Source organism: Hippocampus zosterae, chromosome 17 (assembly GCF_025434085.1).
Source record: "Hippocampus zosterae strain Florida chromosome 17, ASM2543408v3, whole genome shotgun sequence".
In the NCBI taxonomy this organism is placed as follows: domain Eukaryota; kingdom Metazoa; phylum Chordata; class Actinopteri; order Syngnathiformes; family Syngnathidae; genus Hippocampus; species Hippocampus zosterae.
In genome coordinates, this window is record NC_067467.1 from 2,355,399 (window position 1) to 2,374,717 (window position 19,319).

A 19,319-nucleotide genomic window follows, 5' to 3' on the forward strand; every position below is an offset into this window, starting at 1 on the left:
ATGCTACATTTTTAAAATATCTTTATTCTTTAAGAATAAAACACTGTATAATTATAATAATAAACTCTGACCTATGTATTAATTTCAGTTCATACGCGGAAAAAAAACATTTTGCAGCTCGGTGTATTTTCAGATGGCTTAGACATGTTCTGCTCGATCAGATCCCAGCAAGTGAGCGTTCAGCCTTTCTTGTCCGCTCTTTCTTGCTCCGTGTCAGTTCAAGCGTCGGTGCACGTCGTCTTTAGGCTTTCCCTGCGTCGGAAAAGGAAAGATCGTCAGTTGGAAAAGAACAAACGTGTCGCTCTAGTCACGTTTGCCGTGCACATGCTTGTTAAAATCAACAGTTTGTGATTGTCGTGCCGATGCATTGACATTAGTCTTATTTGTGAGCAGTATAAAAAATAGGGATGGGCATTGAGAAACCTTTCTGAAGCACGTTTGTGGGTTTTTTTTCCCCGCCTTTATTTTTTTTAAAAGCATGAAGAGAAGAAAAACAAGCCGAGCTCTGTCGTGCTCTCCATTTTCAATTGTTTCAACACATGATTAATCAACAATCAAGTTGCACTCGGCTGACTAATTTCTTCATGAGCAATTTGTCAAAGAATCAATGATTATGCCCATCGATCTTTAATAAACACGGTTGTGAGTCCTGACATGCAGATTTTGAGCAACCCCCCCCTTTTTTTTTCTTGTTGGAATGTTGAGCATTCTCGATGCTTATGAGGAATATCATCCGCTGTTCCAAAGCGCCTGAGGCATTCAAACGTCAACATGGATGAAAAGTTACGCTCTCACCAAAGTCCTCTTAATATTGATGACACATTTAACAAGACCCTTCGGTCAAAATTGGGGCCGAAATGACGAGCGTTTGTCATCGAAGTGCCATCAATGTTTAGTAGACAGTGGCCATTCCTTGAGCAGAGCTGGAAAAACGTAACCGCCATATTTTTTCACAAGGGCAGTGGGAAATGGTCTTGTTAAATATTAAAAACTTTTAACAGCTTGTTAGCTTAATACCATTTGATTTATGATTATAATTCTGCGGTCGATACGGCGAGCAATCAATCAACTGCAGCTTATTACAAGCAATAACCTTTCGGTGACATTTCAATAGCGCAATGAAAAGGCACCGTCGTATGCAGGAAGCCTCGCGGAAACGCCGACTTTAACACTAACATGAAACTTCATGTTAGACTTTCAAGACATGCACAATGCTAAACCTTGAGATGAGCAATACCTTGTCACGGGGGGTATGGAAGAAGTGGGGGGGACAGGTTTAGACTGCATTGTAAGAGGGGCAACAGTTAAAAGAGCATCCGAGGGGAGAACAATGAAATGTCATCATAGCAAGCATGTGGAAGTGTTAAAGAACGAAGGAGCTGGATGTTAAATACATTAAAATTAATTGGGTGGCCATTATTTTGCTGCACTGTGTTTAAACCAGGGGTCCCCAACCTTTTTTGCCCCACGGACCGGTTTAAGTCAGACAATATTTTCAGGGACCGGCATTTACGGTGCGGCGGATTAAAACAACAAAATAATACGGTATGAGCTGCATGAAAACTGGTATTTTCAAAATAGAATAATAAACACTAGGAGCGTCTAATCTGGTCGCAACACTCTTATCGCTACGGTAATGTTTAATGCCTTCAAAATACGATACAACGCAAATTCAAAGTGCATGAAAATGATGACTCACCACAGCCCCGAGCTTGATTTTCTGCAAACAGACAGTCCCATCTCGGGGTAATAGGAGACAAATGACACCTCAAGTGTGTGGCTTATGTCCAGTCGACTTCATAATTTTCTTTTAGTCGCCGTTGCTGCAGAAACTCCCCACTTCACACAGGTAGGATGTGGGAAATAGCAACAGTGCTATTGTGGCGATCTCAAGAGTATTCAGCCATAACTTGAATCCAGTTGTCTCGAACGTACTTTTAAGGCCGCCGTCATTTGCGATCTCCAAGCAGCTTTTTTTTTGCTCATTTTGCGGGCTTCAGAGTTTTGTTTTTGAGCGTCATCGGTCACGTGACCGAGAAGCGTGGCTTGACTTGAGTCAAGCGCGACACAGATGGATGTAACGGAGAATCCGGTAATTTTTCAAAATAAAACATCTTTCGTATTCCGAAATAAATAAAACGGAAATAAGGCAAGTTCTTTCTGTGCGGCCCGATACCAAATGCCCTGCGGACTGGCGATTGGGGACACCCGATTTAAACGACTTACCGCTAAGGAAAAAAGAAATATGACTTTACAGTAACTTTGTTCCCCTTCAAAGTAAAAAAATAATAATAAAAACAACAACAAATTAAAAGAAATAGAAACCTACCATCCAGATATGTGCGAGCCACAAACTTGAGCATCTCATCGATAAGAATGACTGGGAAGGAAAGCTTCAACACCACAATCCACTGGTCCACAGTCAAGTGAGTGAGCTTGAAAATCATCTACGGAAGAGACACAAACGACGCCGCTTTGTCAACCAGGATCATGAAAGGCGGCGGTTATTCACTCAAAACAATTTGTTTGACTTTTCGCAATACCGCCATGATCTCCTCCAAATGCATCTGAAGGAGCGAGGAGACCACAAAGGCCAAATGGTGCGGCTGCTCTGATGGGATGTCAAGCTAAATTGCACCTCACTTAACAATTTCTTCTTCATCATCATCCTCAGGGACTGTTTACAGTCAGGTGGGCGGGGGGGGGGGGGGGGGTGTTCCCCTATTAACTCATTCAGTACCAGCCAATTCTGGACCAAGTCTGCAAAGACGTTTAAAAACGTCTTTGGGAGTGAATGAGTTAAGAGACTCACAGGCAGGGGGTCCACGTAGATGATCATGAAGTGAAGGGACATGGAGAGGGTCATGGCAGCCACCAGCCAGAGGTTGCTCCAAGGAGGCATGCGCATCAGCGACTGGTTCTCAGACAAGCTGATGGCAGAAAAGAGGACGTGAGTTCACACTTCGAGGTTCTTTTAGTCTTTTTAGTCTCGCCAATGTCTGGTTAGTCGCACCTATTTAGAGCGTTGCACATCTCAATGGTGACCAGCACAGACAGAGCCATGGTCATCGGAGGAGACGCCTCAAACACATGACAGTGGATCCCGGCAAAGTCCTCATTGTCGTCGCTGCACTGCATGAAGTGCGACTAAAGACCAAAAACAAAAAAACAAAGAACAATTAATAATCATTATACTGAAGGAGAAGGTAGAACTGGGGTGCGCCATTAAATACCAACCAATTGATGGAAGGAGACCAATGGCCCATCCTCGCAATACAGGAACCACCACGCAGCTGCGGCAACAGTTGCAGCGCCAACGTAACCTGGAAAACATTTGACGTTTTGAAGTTTGGGTGGCAGGCCAGCTCCTTTGCTCAGACACATGTTTTTATTTTACGTTTTTTTTCCGATAAGCATCCCATTAACCTTTTTAGTATTGATTTGCCACGTGATAACATTGAGATGGAGGTGTTACCATGGCAACAGCACCATCGAGAGAGAAATGGCACGGATGGAGGCGGATTGGAAGCTTAGTTGGAAGCCATCACTGTGATGGCTGAACATTTTTAAAATACTGTTCTCTCAAATCAGTTCTTAATTGTGTTCAGTCGCCGGAACAGCTTTTAATCTATCATGTCCATTATCGCAGACATTGTAGATTTTGAGTCAAATTCGGATTTGCCATCTTACAGTTGGCCCCTCTCTTCAACGTTGAAGTCTCTTCAGTTTGAGTTTGAGCTAACTATTACAAGCCACTTGACTTTAAAGGTCATGTCAGTCCGACAAACAAGTGTAGGTTGCCCGATGGGAAACGGTGGTCTTCTCCAAATACATCTCATGCGGTGCTAATCACAGAAACGCATTTATCCAAAAGAAGCAAGCGGAACGATTTAGTACCTCCAATGGCCAGATATCTGAAGAACAGCCAACCGGAGATCAGGGGCTCTTTGGGCGATCGAGGAGCTTTGCTCATGATGTCCAGGTCCGGAGGGTTGAAGCCCAGAGCAGTGGCTGGAAGCCCGTCAGTCACAAGGTTGACCCAGAGCAACTGAACTGGGATCAGAGCCTCGGGCAGGCCCAAGGCCGCAGTCAGAAAGATACTGAAGAAATATGGAAAGCTTTCGTTTTGGCGTTTTGTCTCTACCTTGCCAGAGTATAAACGCTGCTATGTGAGCCAAGCTCAAACACCAAGTTCTTATCAAGGGTGTCCGTCGTCAAGTACTTACCAGACAACCTCACCCACATTGGAAGAAATGAGGTAGCGGATGAACTGCTTCATGTTGTTGTAAATCGCTCTGCCCTCCTCGACAGCAGATACGATGGAAGAAAAGTTGTCATCAGCCAGGACCATCTCAGAGGCTGACTTGGCAACGGCAGTGCCAGAGCCCATGGCGATGCCGATCTCCGCCTTCTTCAAGGCAGGGGCATCATTCACTCCGTCTCCGGTCTGCGTTTCATGATGGAAGAGAGGTTGTTGGCGGGAAATTGCCCCCAAGGACCGATTGGAAAGCGGATTCCCGCGTCACGTTGGGGGGAAAGTTTGTCTCCTCACCATGGCAGTGATCTCATCAAAGCCTTGGAGGAACTCAACAATTTTCGATTTGTGGGACGGTTCCACCCTGGCAAAGCAACAAGCCTTACGGACTGCGTTCTTCTGGTCATAAGAAGACAGGTCATCGAACTCACGACCGGTGAAGGCCTTGCCGCTGACGTCCTCGTCCTCGGAGAAGATGCCGATGCGGCGACAGATGGCCACCGCTGTGCCCTTGTTGTCGCCTGAGCAGACAAAAGCGCAACAACTGACCTCGTCTTTTCTCACGGCTCAAGTTGAGCGAGAGCCCGCGGACTACTGACCGGTGATCATAATGACACGAATGCCAGCGGCTCTGCACAGCTCGATGGAGCTCATGACTTCCTTACGCGGAGGGTCGAGCATACCAACGCAGCCCACAAAGGTCAAGTCAGTCTGATGGCAAAAAAGAACGTTTTGGTGACTCCTTGCGCTACTTACTTTTAATATCCGTCAACTTGGGTTGATTGTCACTCATCGGGGTCCAGTAGGAGTGCCTTCTGTTCGCTAAAAAGTCATGCCGGACTATTTATTGAAGACTAACTTTGTCAATTTGCATGCCCAAAAATCGAGACTTCAAGGACAAGCTTTCACAAGCGCTGCACTCGAATTCAAACCATTTGAAAGATTTAATGATCTTTTTCGGAGCGTATTGGTGTTCAATCGCCATTTTCTTCTATATCTCATCTTCACGGTTAAAAGTTGGAAATTAGGTCGCGTCTGCAACCCTGAAACAGGCCAATCCCATCTGAGCTTCTAACGTAGCAGGGGCCGTCACTCACCTCATACTCTGCAAACCTGGTCGAGTCCTCCAGGTTCATCTCATCCTTCCTTAGAGGAGAGTCGCAGGTGGCCAGTGCCAGACAGCGCAGGGTGTCTCGCCCCGTGCCCCACTCCTTGATTACTGCCATGATGTGATCTTTGACCGGCCCAGTCAAGGGAAGACGAGTGGTACCCACGCGAACGTATGAACAACGCTCAATCACACCCTCAGGGGCACCCTGGGAAGACATTTAGAATGTCGCAACATTTTGCTGCGTCTCTTGAAGCTGAATTGCTAATCCAAGCACAACTTAAACCTTCCCAGACTCGAAGCCGTGTCAATGCGTCTGAATGTCACTCACTTTGACAAACATCTTGTTTCCTACTGGGCCTTTTCCAGACTTTGCTGGAGAACAGTAGACTGACATTGACTTTCTGTCCCTGGAAAACTCCAGCGTGAACTCCTTCTTCATCAACTGCTTAATGACCTGTTTGAGAAAAGTCGAAAATGAAAGCTCCATCCATGTTATTTGCCTCCCGGCAGACGGATGGATTTTTGTGCGACTTACACTGCAGCAAGCATTGGCTCGTTCCACCCTGGACAGGCTGCGCACTTCAGTGTTGAACACGTTCATCTTCTCCACCAAACAGCTGAGGGCGGTTTCAGTGGCCTCGCCCACTTTCTCGTAGATTCCCTTGGACTGTGAAGGAGGACGATGCTTTCAGTTGATCTGATTTGCAAATTCCTGCACGCGTGCTCTCTTTTCGCACTCTGCCAACCTCGTTGTAGTCAAGCGAGGAGTCATTGCAAAGGGCGCAAATGGTGGCCACCTCAACCAGTCCGTCATACTGGCCGCATTTCACGCTCGCGCCCCTCCTTGTCCTAAAAAGATCGAAAACTGTCGTTTTGCGCGATTCATTTTGTACAGCGCGTGTACATGCGTATACTTACACTTCTCCCTCGGGTGTGTACTTTGAGCCAGAGATGTCAAATTGACCGAGAGTGACATTCTCATTGTCCACTTTATCGATAATGAACATCTGCAAGGGAATGATTTTTGTTGTTTTTTTTCTTCAACTCTTGCTCTACTGAAAGCTTTATACTGTACGGGAACGAGGCATGTTTCAACCTACCTTCGTCACACACATCTGATTGGTGGTGAGTGTACCCGTTTTGTCAGAGCAGATGACTGAGGTGCACCCCAGGGTCTCGACAGAGGGCAGGCTTCTGACGATGGCGTTCTTCTTGGCCATGCGTCGTGTTCCCAGAGCCAGACAGGTGGTGATGACGGCAGGCAGACCTGAGATGGTGAGAAGCACCTCCAGTATTAGGCTTGGCTTCGCAACGACGAGCTCTTCTTGGCAAGTTTTCTTTTTTTTGTTTCCATTTTTGAAAAATGGGTAATATTTTCCCATTGGCAATAGAACTCATAAAATAAAAACAGAATACTTTGGGGTAAAGGGGTGTCGGTACTGGACTGGACTGCCCTGCCCGCAGTCCAGACCTGTCATTGACAACGTGTGGCGAATTATCAAGCGTAAAATATGACAATGGAGACCCCCAGTCTGTTGAACAGCTAAGCTGTCAATGAAGCAAAAATGGGAAAAAAAAATTCACCTACAAAGTTTCACAGGGGTCAACATGAACCTGTCCCAGCTGTCCCAGTTCGTAATTATTTGCTAAGAATCACTTTGAACATGAAATATTTTGTCTTTGTAGTGAATTCGATTAAATATAGGTTGAACGTGATTCACAAATATCGGTAATTGGATTCTGTTTTTATTAATGTTTAACACAACATCCCAACTACTTTGCTATTGTGTTTGTAAAAGTCAGGGCCCACATTTAGCATTTACCGGTAATCTGTTTCCAGTTAAGGTATCATATGTACAAGCTCCGAGTTGAATTTTAGATCTAATAATCTTCATAGGCAGGCAAATCAAATTCCTGGGCTTTACCTTCAGGTATGGCAGCCACAGCTAAAGCCACAGCAATCTTGAAATAGTAGATTGCGCCACGGAACCATGAGCCACCATGAACCGGGTCATTAAAATGTCCAATGTTGATTATCCACACCGCCACACAGATGAGGGAGATGACCTGGAGAAGGCGGAGGAATAGACAGCGGGTCGGCCGTTGTCCTTTTTAAACTATTCTTTGGGTCAAAATTGCCTTGGTTGTCTTCACGCCTTGTTTGGGGCTCCCACCTTGGAGAGCTGCTCCCCAAACTCATCCAGTTTCTGCTGCAGAGGGGTCTTCTCCTGCTCGGTGGCAGCCATCTGGTCGCGGATCTTCCCGATCTCGGTGGCGACGCCGGTTGCCACGGCGATGCCGGTGGCTTTTCCAGCAGCAATGTTGGTTCCCTAAGTGTTGGGTTTTAAGCAGAGTTTAATGAAATTTTTGGGATTTGACATTTTGAGAGAGTAAAATTGTAACTAAAACGGGATAAGGAAGTAGGATTAAACTATCATGTAGTAAGAGGTGGTATGAAGAAGACACTCACAGAGAACAACATGTTCTTTTTGTCCTGGTTGACGGCTCGTGGGTCCGGGACGGCATCGGTGTGCTTGATCACACTGACTGACTCACCTGGGGAGACCCACGGGGTGACGGCAGTGTCAGTCACACCTCTTTGCAAAGTGCGCCCGCGGGTGACAACACCTACCCGTGAGAATGGACTGATCCACGCGCAGAGTGGTGGATTTGATGGAGATGATCCTGATGTCTGCGGGTACTTTGTCACCAACTGCAAATAGATCGAAATGGGAAAAATGACCACGTTCGTAAAAAGTAGTGATAGCAGTTCTTTTAACAAAGTATCGGTTGGTCGGGTACGCCGATGGCTTTTAACGACAATGAAGTAATACATAAGGTTGTGATGGGGGAACTTACCGGAGACCTCCACCACGTCGCCAGGAACAATCTCCCTGGCCTTTATTCTCTGCACGCTCTTCCTGTCCGCCCGGTAAACCTTACCCATCTCAGGCTCATATTCCTTCAGAGCCTCGATTGCGCTCTCTGCGTTACGCTCCTATGGAGGAAAAAAAAATGTATTTACTGCCATCATTGTGGTAAGAGACACTGAATATACACTAACTCACAAAATGTTAGAGCGCTTTCAGGTGAAATCTCAAGGACCCATAGTTGAAATCAACCAAAAGGGGGCAATCATTTTAGTTTGAGGGAGCCTTTTGGGTTTGTATGTTGACTCCAACCGGGCAATTCTTCCGCATGAGCCTCAGTTGACAGAACGTGAAACTGACCGAATGAATGAATCAATGAAGCATATTGCCCCCCCCAAAAAAACAAAACAAAAAAGAAATCAGGAAGGCCCCAATTGTTTTTCACAACACTGTACATCAAGACAAACGGGAGTTGAAAGCCCACCCCTCTCATTGCCTCCAACTGTAAAGCCCCCTCTCTCTACCATTCTCACCCCCCCATGTGTGAATCCTTGTGCATAGTTTCCAAATGACTGCCACAGTATTGATGCCCTCCGCCCCTCAAACATTGCATACAGACATGATCATTCCTCCGTAGGTCTTTTTTTTTTTTTTTTAACCTGTCGTCTTCAATGCAGGTCGGCTACAAGTCTTCCCCCGCCTCCCACCCTCTCTGCACCTCCACAAGCTCGGCTTAACCTTTCACCCCCAGCGCTTTGCCTGACGTCACGCCGCTCATTCTGGTTTCATATGAACTTTAAGCTCTCGCCACGGCTCTGGAAGGAGCACGCCGCAAAAGGACAAAAGGACCGCGACCCCGAACGCGCCGCTCGTATAATTTAGTATGTGCGACCGGTTCTAAGAATACGAGTCTATTTAGGTGAGTGTAAAAGACGGCCCTTCGGGGGCAGGTATGCGTCCTTGAGACTGCGATTGTTCCCGTGCGCGTTTTGTGTGAGTCGCCGACCTGCCACACGCCAACGACGGCATTTGCGATGAGGATGAGGAGGATGACAAAAGGCTCAACGAAGGCTGTGACCGTTTCCTCACCTTCCTCGAACCAAGCCAGTACCTGAGAGAGACGGAGAGTGAATTACAACTGTTCTGGCATGTTAATGCAAAAACATGTGCCGAATGCATGTGAGAATATTGAATTTCGGATTTTTTACAGTGCAAGTTGTTATATCGGTTTATGTGGAACATCTTTGCTCCTCCCCGCCATTGACGGTCCAACATGTGTGCACTTCTGTGCGTGGCGGTTCCGTGGTACTGCACACGGGTCTGTTTTGGAATACCGTCATGTTGACATTGACACGGATTAGTGGCGGGCCAATGGAGCAAAGTCCTATAGCCATTAAAAAAAGTCCTCCGAACTTTTTGGTTGAATCATACTTGTCCTTTGGTTGTATCCTATTGGCTCTTTTGTCAGCCTTTCCAAAAGTTCCTCTTTACCTTGTTGTATGGCTTCATCTGGCTTATCTTCACCTTGCCTCCCTTCAAAGATAAGACATCTCCAGAAAATTCCAAGCCTGTCAGAACACAGGACGTTCCTGCGCATATGAATCGGGGAGCCGCGCATTCCCAGTCTTGACTGTTCTTTCTTTTCGAGAGCATGCGTGACTCCGAATCGATTGCTCCCGTTTGTCATCGTAACAATAATGCTTGTGCAACACAATCCCCGGCTGCCTTCTGGGTCTCTCAATCTCCTGCTGCTGCTGCAGGCCACCGCTCGTTCCTTCCATCCCCGACCTTTGTCCAAGGATACAGTTTCTCTTCCTGGGTTGAGAATTTCTTAAAATAAAGCTCCGGCCATGCATATGTACACACACACACACACACACACACAGGGGCGCTCTCTTTTTCAGCCCGCCTTTCCCTTTCCCACACGCATGCATACACACCGGCACCATCTGGCCTTCTAAGGCCATCGTGACAGCTGTGTAGGCAAGCCAGAGGGCAGAGATGGGAGATTAAGACAACGTGTGCTGCCTCCCTTCGCTAAACTGTTTTGGAGAGAAACCAAAGAGGCGGGAGGAGTCTTTCTTTGGCTCCATACGAGTGAGGGTGTGAGTTGTAATGTCATTGAATGACTCTGGAAGCGACGGAGCTGCGAGCTAATTTCTGAGGGAAATTTTAACTTTTGTCTGGTATCATTTTTTTCTCAAATTTAATAATATATAACCAAAAAAATAAAAAACCCCAGCACCCTTACCTCAACCTATTTCAACCCATCTGCGTGACAATTTTCTTTTACAAAGTGAAAAGGAAAGCACTCAAACTCACAAAAGAGATGCAGGCGGCCAGCAGTAAGATTCGGACCAACAGGTCCTCAAACTGCTCCACTACCAACTCCCAGATACTCTTCCCTAGAAGAAATACACAAAATTGACATTGCATTATGTCCCGCACCTGCAGAATTAATTAAATTAAACATGCAAATTAGGGGTTGAAGCTAGTTTTGGATGAGATTTGTGATTAGCCTTGCTAGCTTCAGCTATGCTAAATATAGACGCCGCTAGTTTTAAAACGCCATGGGAGTGGTAGCGGACACTGAGTGTGAAGTGGACCTGCGGCTCCATCGTCAAAACGTGATGTCCAATCATGCATGGACATCAATGGTGCGCTACTTTCGTTCTCAGACAAGGTGATGGATTTCTTAGCAGGTGTTAAATGAAGGAGCTTGTCAGAGTGTGTAGGAAGCAAGCCAAAGTGTATAGCACCGTTGCTTTAAGATGAGTGACAGAAAGTCAGGCTCACCCTCCTCCGCTGGCAGCTCTGTGGGTGAAAAGAAAAAAAAAAGATTTACGAGATTAACGGGCCCGGATCACCACTCGACAAATTTACTGCACTGTTTGTCATTCCTGCTGCATCAAGTGACACGACTCTCCACTCAAAATCCATTTTCAAGAAATAGACAGTGCAGATGTTTATCTTCAATAAATCTGCTACTGTGTATTGTCATACAGATACATTTGTTGTTTGTGTTTGTTAAAAAAATGCTGAGGGAAAACAAACAATTCATAAGCGGACCTTGGAAAAATAATCGCATATCAAATCGGGATCACTGTATATTTTTTAAAAATCGTTCAGCTCTACAGTATGTAGATGGATATCTACAGTATAGATGTCTCAGCTCCTCACAGAGGATAAAGAATATGGAAATGTGAATACTGTGATAAGAAAGGTGCATCTCTTTAAGTATCCGTTCCTTAAAGTGTTATACACAGTACGCAATTCCCATTATGTGCTAGTATTAGCATTAGGCAACGAAGGGTTTAGCAATTTTTTTTTTGGTTTAATTCTCCCCGTTTCATGTTTCTCCTTGCCAAAGTCCTGGTGACTTGAGTTCACTACCACAACTCAAGTTTGTGATTTTCACAAGTCGAAAAAGAAATGAAGTGATCGACTGCTTGTGCCTTGGAAAAAAAAGTCAGATCACTCAAGACTTTACTAAATGACCTTCTGTGACCTTAGCTACCCTCTTGTTCCATCCTCGTGATCATCCATCCATCTCACTCCCTCACCGTTGTAGCCATACTTGTCCAGGTTCTTCTTGAACTGCTCGGGCGTTAGGCCTTTGTCCTCGGTGACGCCAAAGTAGGCCAAAACCTCCTGTGGCTCTTTGGTGTGTGCGTTCTCCATCCCGGCTGAAGCGGAGAAGCTTCGCGACACCAAGACACCTTTCAAACGTGCACACACACACACACACACACACACTTTAGCGATACTCACATCAGCTCATCTGATGAGTGCAAAGACGAATGAAATTCACCCACCGCTTTCGTGGAGTGTAGCGCTTGGGAGCAAAAAAAGGTTAACCCCCCCCCCCTACACGCTGCGTACACCCTGACTGGACCCCCTCGCTCGCTCACGCTCTCAATGAGATGTTTCTCTCCTGCAGGAGCCCCAGACTGACAGAAAGTGCAACTTGGCAAACTGCTCTGAAAAGTTTTATACGTGTGGAAAAAGTTCCCCGATTGGTGTCTACTCACCGTGCGCTCGCCACTCATTGGCCGAGAGCTCCGCAGGGGGAGGGAGGGGGCAGAGGGCAACAACTGCAGAGGGTGTCCACGCTGGAAATAAGATGTGTAAAAGAGAGACAACCGTGAGGGGGTGACACTTTCTGAATGAGAGCTAGGGGACACCGATGGCCACGCGGAATGACTTTGTCTATTGGCGTCCGCATGTTGCCGCTCCTTCCTTCAGATGGGGATTAACAGAAATGCAGAATACGACGGTGGCGTTTGATGTGTGGAAAGTGAAATTGGCACATCGAGCTTTCGGTTTTAGGGAAAATCGTTTGAAAGTAAGAATAAAGCACATGTTAGATCGTCCGTGTGATCATGGCCCGTGTAGTATGCACGTCACAAATTTGTTAAAATTAATATGTACGTATGTATTTTATTTTAAATGCATTTTCACAAATCTATACAACAGTACTAGTCAGTTTGTTTGTTTGTTTTAATTATCAGCAATTTGTCATATGAGCTCTTTTGCATTGTTTCGGCTCTGCTAACTACAAATAATAGTCACTCCATCATCATCGCCACAAACACTTTTTCTCTCCTTTTGTCATTCAGGCCTGCGTTGCATGTCCCCGCCTCCCCCACTGCCCCCGCCCATCATGACCCGGGTTGTCGTCTGGCATGAGCTCCATCTCCCTTTGGGGATCAGGTTGCTGCGGCTCTTTCTAAATGCTTCTATGCCCATAAAAACGCGGCGGTGATAATCCTGCATGCGCATAGATACCTACTAACAGGAACACATACAAAGGGGAGGTATTGTAATTTGACTTGCTGTTGATGTAGACGTGTCCATTTAAAAGACAATTTCTGCCGGGTATTCAACCTAAAAATATACACAATCCAGATTTGGAATGTATAATGTGACAACGGTCCAGCCTGCCATGCAAATACAGGACGTGAAAATTGTCTGTTGTATTTTAATCTTATCAGGGCCACTCATTTGCTGGGGCCACCCGAGTTTTCGGCCAGAGGTGTGGTGGACCCTGGATTGGTCGCCAGTCAGTCACAGGGCTCATATAGACGGGAGACAACTATTCATGCTCACAATCACACTGATAACATGCATGTTTTGGAATGTAAGGAGAAGCTGGAATATCTGGAGAACATTTAGGCATATGTACACGAAAAAGTGTTTCAAAGGAGTATATACACGTTTTTTGGGAGGTAGATACAGTACGTAGAATTGCACCTCTTGTATACTTTATATCTATTGCACTATATCATTAGAGTTAGTTTTGGGTGATAAAAACGTTCAACACAAGTCGAGAAGTTTTGATGGTGGACTCATTTTATTGCAACTCGCAAAAAAAAAAAAACCCAAAAAAACACAATCGCATCCCACGTTGTGCTTCCGCATCAAAAGATTCTGTGCATCACAAATAGGAGTTCGAAATGGATGTGATGTAACCGCCGCGTGTGCGTATTAGAACTCATAATAATAAGATATCCTTTATTCGTCCCACAATGGGGAAATTTACAGCCTCCAGCAGCAAGAATGTATTTAGAAAGAAGAAAGGAGAAAGAGAAAAAAAAAACAACAAACATCTTTCAATTAAATACAATATGAACACAAATGGATAAAAATTATTATTATAATTATGATTGTTATTTTTTATTCATCAGCCTGACAGCAGTCGGTAGGAACGAGCGTCGGTATCTCTCCTTCTTGCAGCGCGGGTGCCTCGTCGGGAGGCAATGTAGGAGGCGCTCATGTAAGTCATATCTGCCCGTGGCTGCTAATCACTGCCATGGATCCGGGAAGCCCTAATAAGCGGGAGAATAGCAGAGCCCCCAAAAGTAGTAGCGGCGAAAGCAACGGCACGTCTGTTTAGGCAGTGGTGCATAGTCTGCGCTGTATAATTAACGGAGGCTCTCAGCTGGAGTTTGAAGTCCCCCACTGTAACCGAAACGATATCAGCAGTTGTGGTCCTCCGGTATAAATAGTGGCGCGGGCATGTTGTCAGGCAGCTATGACACAATGGCAGAATTTCACTGTTCTTTCAGGGAGGTTCGAGAATGTGACACCCTGCCCGGCAAGCACGGCCCAAATCCACACTGCCCCCCCACCCCCCCACAGATGCTTCGCCCAGTCTTGAAGGTTACGTCAAGGTGGCCATATTGCAGCGCGCTGCATTTCCCAGTGATGGGATGACGTTTAGCAGAGGTTTCATTTGTCTTGCCAAGGTACCGAATGGGAGATGGCCACGCACGTTGTTGCCATGAATGTCAATAAATTCACTTTTTTTCTTAACTTATATACCAGTTTTGGGCCCTTAAAATATAAGTGGTGTTTTTTTTACAATGTCGGAGTCGCCCAAAGTCAGCTAAGATCGACTCCAACCCACCTGCAATCCTAAAGACGACCCATGATAGAAGAAACACCCCCCCTCAAAAAATTTCCAAGAGCTTTATATAGTAGATTTTTTAATTATTATCATTTTTTTTTTTTTTTTAAATCAAACCTTCTTGGCTGAGGTCAGTGCGTGGAGCTCACCGGACAATAGTCACGTTCAGATGTCAGGAATATTAAGTGTTGAATGCGCAAGCAAAAGGTCACAACAAAGTCCTTCTGGGAAAGTCTCACACTGGGAAGCCATCTTGGCGCAAACACCTTCAGGTGGTTATTTCTGGCTCGTCTTATTTTCGAAATGACTTGCCCAAGTTTTCGCTGACTGACAATGGACATAAAGCAAGCGCACATAAAACGACCCGATATGACGCTTAAGGTTTGCCATTCTGGAGTAAAAAAAAAAAACATAAAACAAAAATGATCATTGTGTACTGGCGTGCCAGATCGCCGTGAGAGCACCCTGGCTGCATTCTTTTCTGGAATTTGTGTGTTCAGTGCCCACAATGGCTACTTCCTGATTGCTATGCCTGCAACCCCCCAGCGCCCCCTCAAAAAAACATCTTCCCTAAGTGTTTTGTGCTATTTGCTCTACAATGTCTTTGCCGAGTACATAAGCGGCGCACATGACAAGATAGTGGCAAAAACAGACGACACCGTCGCCCCGTGCCAAAGATTCAGCCACATGAACACATGACGTCACGGCGAACAACTCAAATATTGCGAGGCGATTTTGATATTGTTTAGCCCAGGGGTCTCCAACGTGGTGCCCGCGAGCACCAGGTAGCCCGTGAGGACCACACCAGTAGCCCGCCAGTGCTAGGATTGTGATTTGCTCGTAGAAATTATGATTTAAAAATGCAAACATGGGCCGTATTATAGATTCTATAGCTACCTATTTAGCTATCTAACTAGCTAGCTACAGTATATATCTAGCTAGCTAATGTTCTAATATTATTAAATGTAATTTGTACAAATGTTATTTCAGACGCGTATCAATTTGGTAGCCCTTCACACAATCAGGACACATGAAGTAGCTCTCACTCTCAAAAAGTTTGGTGACCCCTGGTTTAGCCGTTTTAAAAAAATGGATGGACGGCGACGACGACAACCACTATGACTACTACTAATAGGGCGACTAAAAATAATTTGAAAATATAGTCTTGTTGGCATGACAGGGCCTGAGCCTCTCTGTCACAGGATACATTGACTCTAATTGTGACAGGTTAAATCCCGCTACATGCTAATAGGAATCGAAACAATTCTCTGGCTTGAGATGGCTCATCTCTCGTGGCCCCGCCCATCCCCCCCCCCGCATCACTTTGCCAACCGCACGCCCCCCCCCAGAATGTGACCCACGGTCTGGATGCGCTACGAAGCGCGAGTGTCCCTGAGAAGTGGGAACAAGGACGCACTTGAAGCCTCCTTTCATGGGTGGGAAAATTGTAAACGGATGAAGTGCCAATTCCTCCGCAGAAAATGCGTTTGGGCTTTGCAATGAAACCGATCCAGTGGGCCTAAAGTTAACCCGCCCGCACACACAAGACATCTAAATATACACGCTAATGTACACTCGGTGCCCGGCGTCTCTTCGAAGTGTTGTGGTTTTGTTTACAGGAACCTATCCAGCCTTTTAGGAGGTACTGACATCAGCGAGTGCCCCATTAGCACCTTGTGCTCGCTCTCTTTATTGGCCTCGCTCATACCTATGGAATTGTTTTTGTGAGTCATAATGGACACTTTCAAGAGAGAACGCCATAGGCAGGCGCAAATAATGTGCAGTGACACATGATTAGCGGAGGAGCATTTCACTTTCATGAATAGATCAGTAATCAATAAATAATACTGCTTTAATTTGTTTTATTTTTTTATACTTGCTGCCGTTTGGAATCTTATATTGAACTGCATATGGCTTTTCTGACCCGACCGCAGATACAAGTTGACGATGACGGGATTCAAGGAACACGAGAAACGGAGCGTGATGACAGGATGATTGATGAGCCCAGAAGGCTCCACTGGGAAGAAGTTCATCGGGACGCAGGGGTGAGCGGGGGACAACACTTTACGACGGGTGATTAGCACCCTTTGGCTTTTTTTTTTATTGTCCGACTGCGGCACTGTGGCGTTGTTTACACACAAAAGCCCCCTGAAGGAGTTGTGTACTTTGATGCAAACTTTTCAAACAATATTGGCAAATATTTTTTTTTTCCAAAAAGAAACTAGCAACAGATTTCGGCGCTTTTAAAATTTGAGAGGAAACTTTTAAATCATTTTTGAATGTACAACCACTTTTCAATTTTGTGAGTACAGTTTCAATTATTCTAAGCTTCTCCGATTTTGTACATACGTATTTGACACAGTATAAAAAAAAAATAATAATAATAATAAAATAAATAACCCAGACAGACAGTAATTTAGACCGTCAGACTGACCGCATGTACGGCACGTATCAGAAAGGTGTGTGAGCACATTTGTGTGTGTATGTGTGTGCAGACATCAAAGTGTGTGGCCACATGTAAGGGTGTTCCTATGCGACAGGTGTTTCGCTGGAATGGTGCTAATCTTGAAGTGCCGTCCCACTAAGCCCCTATTCCTGGGTCACTCGCACGTGACGACGATGCTTTTCTGATCCCTGTAGGGAAGCAATTGTTTTGAAGTGAATCGTGTCAAACGTACTAATGATTATCTTAAATGAGGAGAATTTACACAAGCGGGTTTGAATGTATTGATCGTACATAAAAGAAACACTGAAACGGTACCTAACTCACTCTGAATGAGGGCTTAATCTCTTCAACCTCACAACTCCCAAAGATGTTTTGTCTTTGGGCAGAGGCGGACTTTCCTCACTTCGACCGCCTCTTCCGACCAACATTAGCCAATTACAGAAACCGTACTTGGCAATTGGAGATACAACAGCATCGTCAAACTCACCAGAAATGCTCATCGTTAAATGTTTTCACGTGCGCCCATGTGTTTAGCTTTGCTTTTTGTGGAGTTGTGAGATCAAATCTGATTGGTTAAAGGATCTGTCCCTTTAAATTCCATCAACCGGCACGACTGATCTGGACCCCTGGGGGCTGATTTCGGGCTGATTTAGGGCTGATTCTGACACCGATTCTTATCTGACGAGCTCACGGTGATTTGTCAGATGGTCAGCTGATGACGGGATAACGACTTTGCCGTGATAAATCAACGGCGGTATTCGTGGAGCTCCTGTGTAGGAGCCAAAGTGGTGAAAGAGGAGCCATGTGAATACGATAACACTTAGTCTGTCAGTGCTGTTTGAAAAGCATCCTCACTAGATTGACGATTCATGTAATTGAGAGGGGGGAAGGCGTCGCGGCTTCATTGAGACGTGGAAAATAGTTAGCAGAACAGAAGGTCCAGTTTCTCCGCTGCCACTTGACGACACTTCCTATTAATAGTGACGACTGTCCTTGGGTCTTTTTATAAAAGGAGATGTGGCGTGAGAGTGTGTGTGTGGCCACTTTCTAGGAGAAGATGATTAAAAAATAAAATAGCGTTACAAGGAGCCTCACACTGCGTGCGGATCGTACGTCACACTTGACCCGTTGGCCTGTCTGCCCTCCCCTCCATCCTACAGAGTAGTCAACATGTCATAAGCTTTCTTCCATAAAACTCCAGGCACTCATTTTCTCCACTGCGCGCACACATGCGCACGCACCGCGGCCTATTTTTAGCACACCGCGATTTTTGAAGGTAGAGCCGGCATTGACCCTTAGCCTCACCCAAGCTTCAGTCCTTACAAGGTCCCCCTTGGGTGGACACGGTTGCCAGGCGACCCGCCGTGTTTGCAACTCAACTGCGGATGTCGAGCACATGACCTGCACCTGCCCTTCATCATCGTCATCGTCCAACCTCCTCCATTTGGTCCACATATCATGTGTTGGAGCTTTGGAGGCGCACAGATGGAGAGCTTCTCCTTCTTATTTGGTTAGATTTCATTATGGCACTAGACTGAGATGAACTGATAAAAAAAAAAATATTTCATTCAGTGAAGTAGTGGAAAGCTTTATGTCTTTATGTTTTATATGTTTGGGAAATTTTCAATCCCCAGACAATTGGCCAAACATAGCATGCACACTAAGGTGATGATAATAATTGGAATAATGCTAACTTGTGATTGACGCCATCAGAAGCATTTATGTTTGATCGTATTCATACCCAGGCTGCCTTTACCATCATTTACAGTCACTCTTGCGTAAAAATATTAATTGCGATGTTTCCGTTTTGTATTTCGAATTGCCTCGGGACATGACCGACATGAAGTATGAAGATGAAGACGCACAGCGAGTGGTAATGAGAGTTGTGTGATAAGTTGGGTTGGGAAGCTCCAAGGAGAGCTGATGAGCAGGAAGGTCGCGGCCGATTAGTACAAGACAGCTGCTGGAGACACACTTGACCCGCTGGAGGACACCCGAGGGCCACAGACGGGCCGTCAAGTGGACAAAGACGTGAAACCGTCAAGCCTCGTGACGTAGTTTGTGAGCGCCAAGTGCTCTTTTATGGCACTACAACCGTAATGCAAGAGGCTGATGAGATATATCTTAAATGAGGGAACTATACTTTTTAATCCAAGAAAAATATTGGTTTAGATTATTTGCAGTCACCCGCATTCTGAATTGTGTATTGTTGTAATGGCTTCCCATCT

At 45.6% G+C, this 19,319-nt stretch overlaps 1 protein-coding gene across 1 annotated transcript; it reads right to left on the minus strand.

The window, feature by feature from the left end:
• Nucleotides 1–9: 9 nt before the first annotated feature.
• On the minus strand, nt 10–12,183 carry atp2a1 (ATPase sarcoplasmic/endoplasmic reticulum Ca2+ transporting 1). The gene is made up of 25 exons (XM_052049148.1): nt 12,052–12,183; nt 11,800–11,955; nt 11,033–11,050; nt 10,559–10,641; nt 9,243–9,347; nt 8,226–8,364; nt 7,999–8,079; nt 7,837–7,922; nt 7,541–7,696; nt 7,292–7,433; nt 6,467–6,633; nt 6,285–6,373; nt 6,113–6,215; nt 5,902–6,033; nt 5,695–5,820; nt 5,353–5,571; nt 4,855–4,966; nt 4,553–4,776; nt 4,227–4,447; nt 3,898–4,100; nt 3,238–3,323; nt 3,014–3,147; nt 2,813–2,930; nt 2,330–2,447; nt 10–252 (listed from the first exon to the last, which is right to left on the minus strand). Exons 2-25 carry the CDS (start codon nt 11,915–11,917, stop codon nt 242–244), a joined length of 2,991 nt encoding a protein of 996 aa, XP_051905108.1. The 5' UTR covers nt 11,918–11,955; nt 12,052–12,183; the 3' UTR covers nt 10–241.
• Nucleotides 12,184–19,319: the final 7,136 nt, after the last annotated feature.

Coding starts and splice junctions, on each gene's coding strand:
- atp2a1 (XM_052049148.1), bottom strand. CDS start 11,917: ATGGAGAACGCACACACCAAAGAGCCACAGGAGGTTTTGGCCTACTTT. Junction 6,634..7,291: donor TGTGGCTGCCATACCTGAAG/GTAAAGCCCAGG, acceptor TCACCATCTCAG/GTCTGCCTGCCGTCATCACC. Junction 4,101..4,226: donor AATGTGGGTGAGGTTGTCTG/GTAAGTACTTGA, acceptor ATATTTCTTCAG/TATCTTTCTGACTGCGGCCT.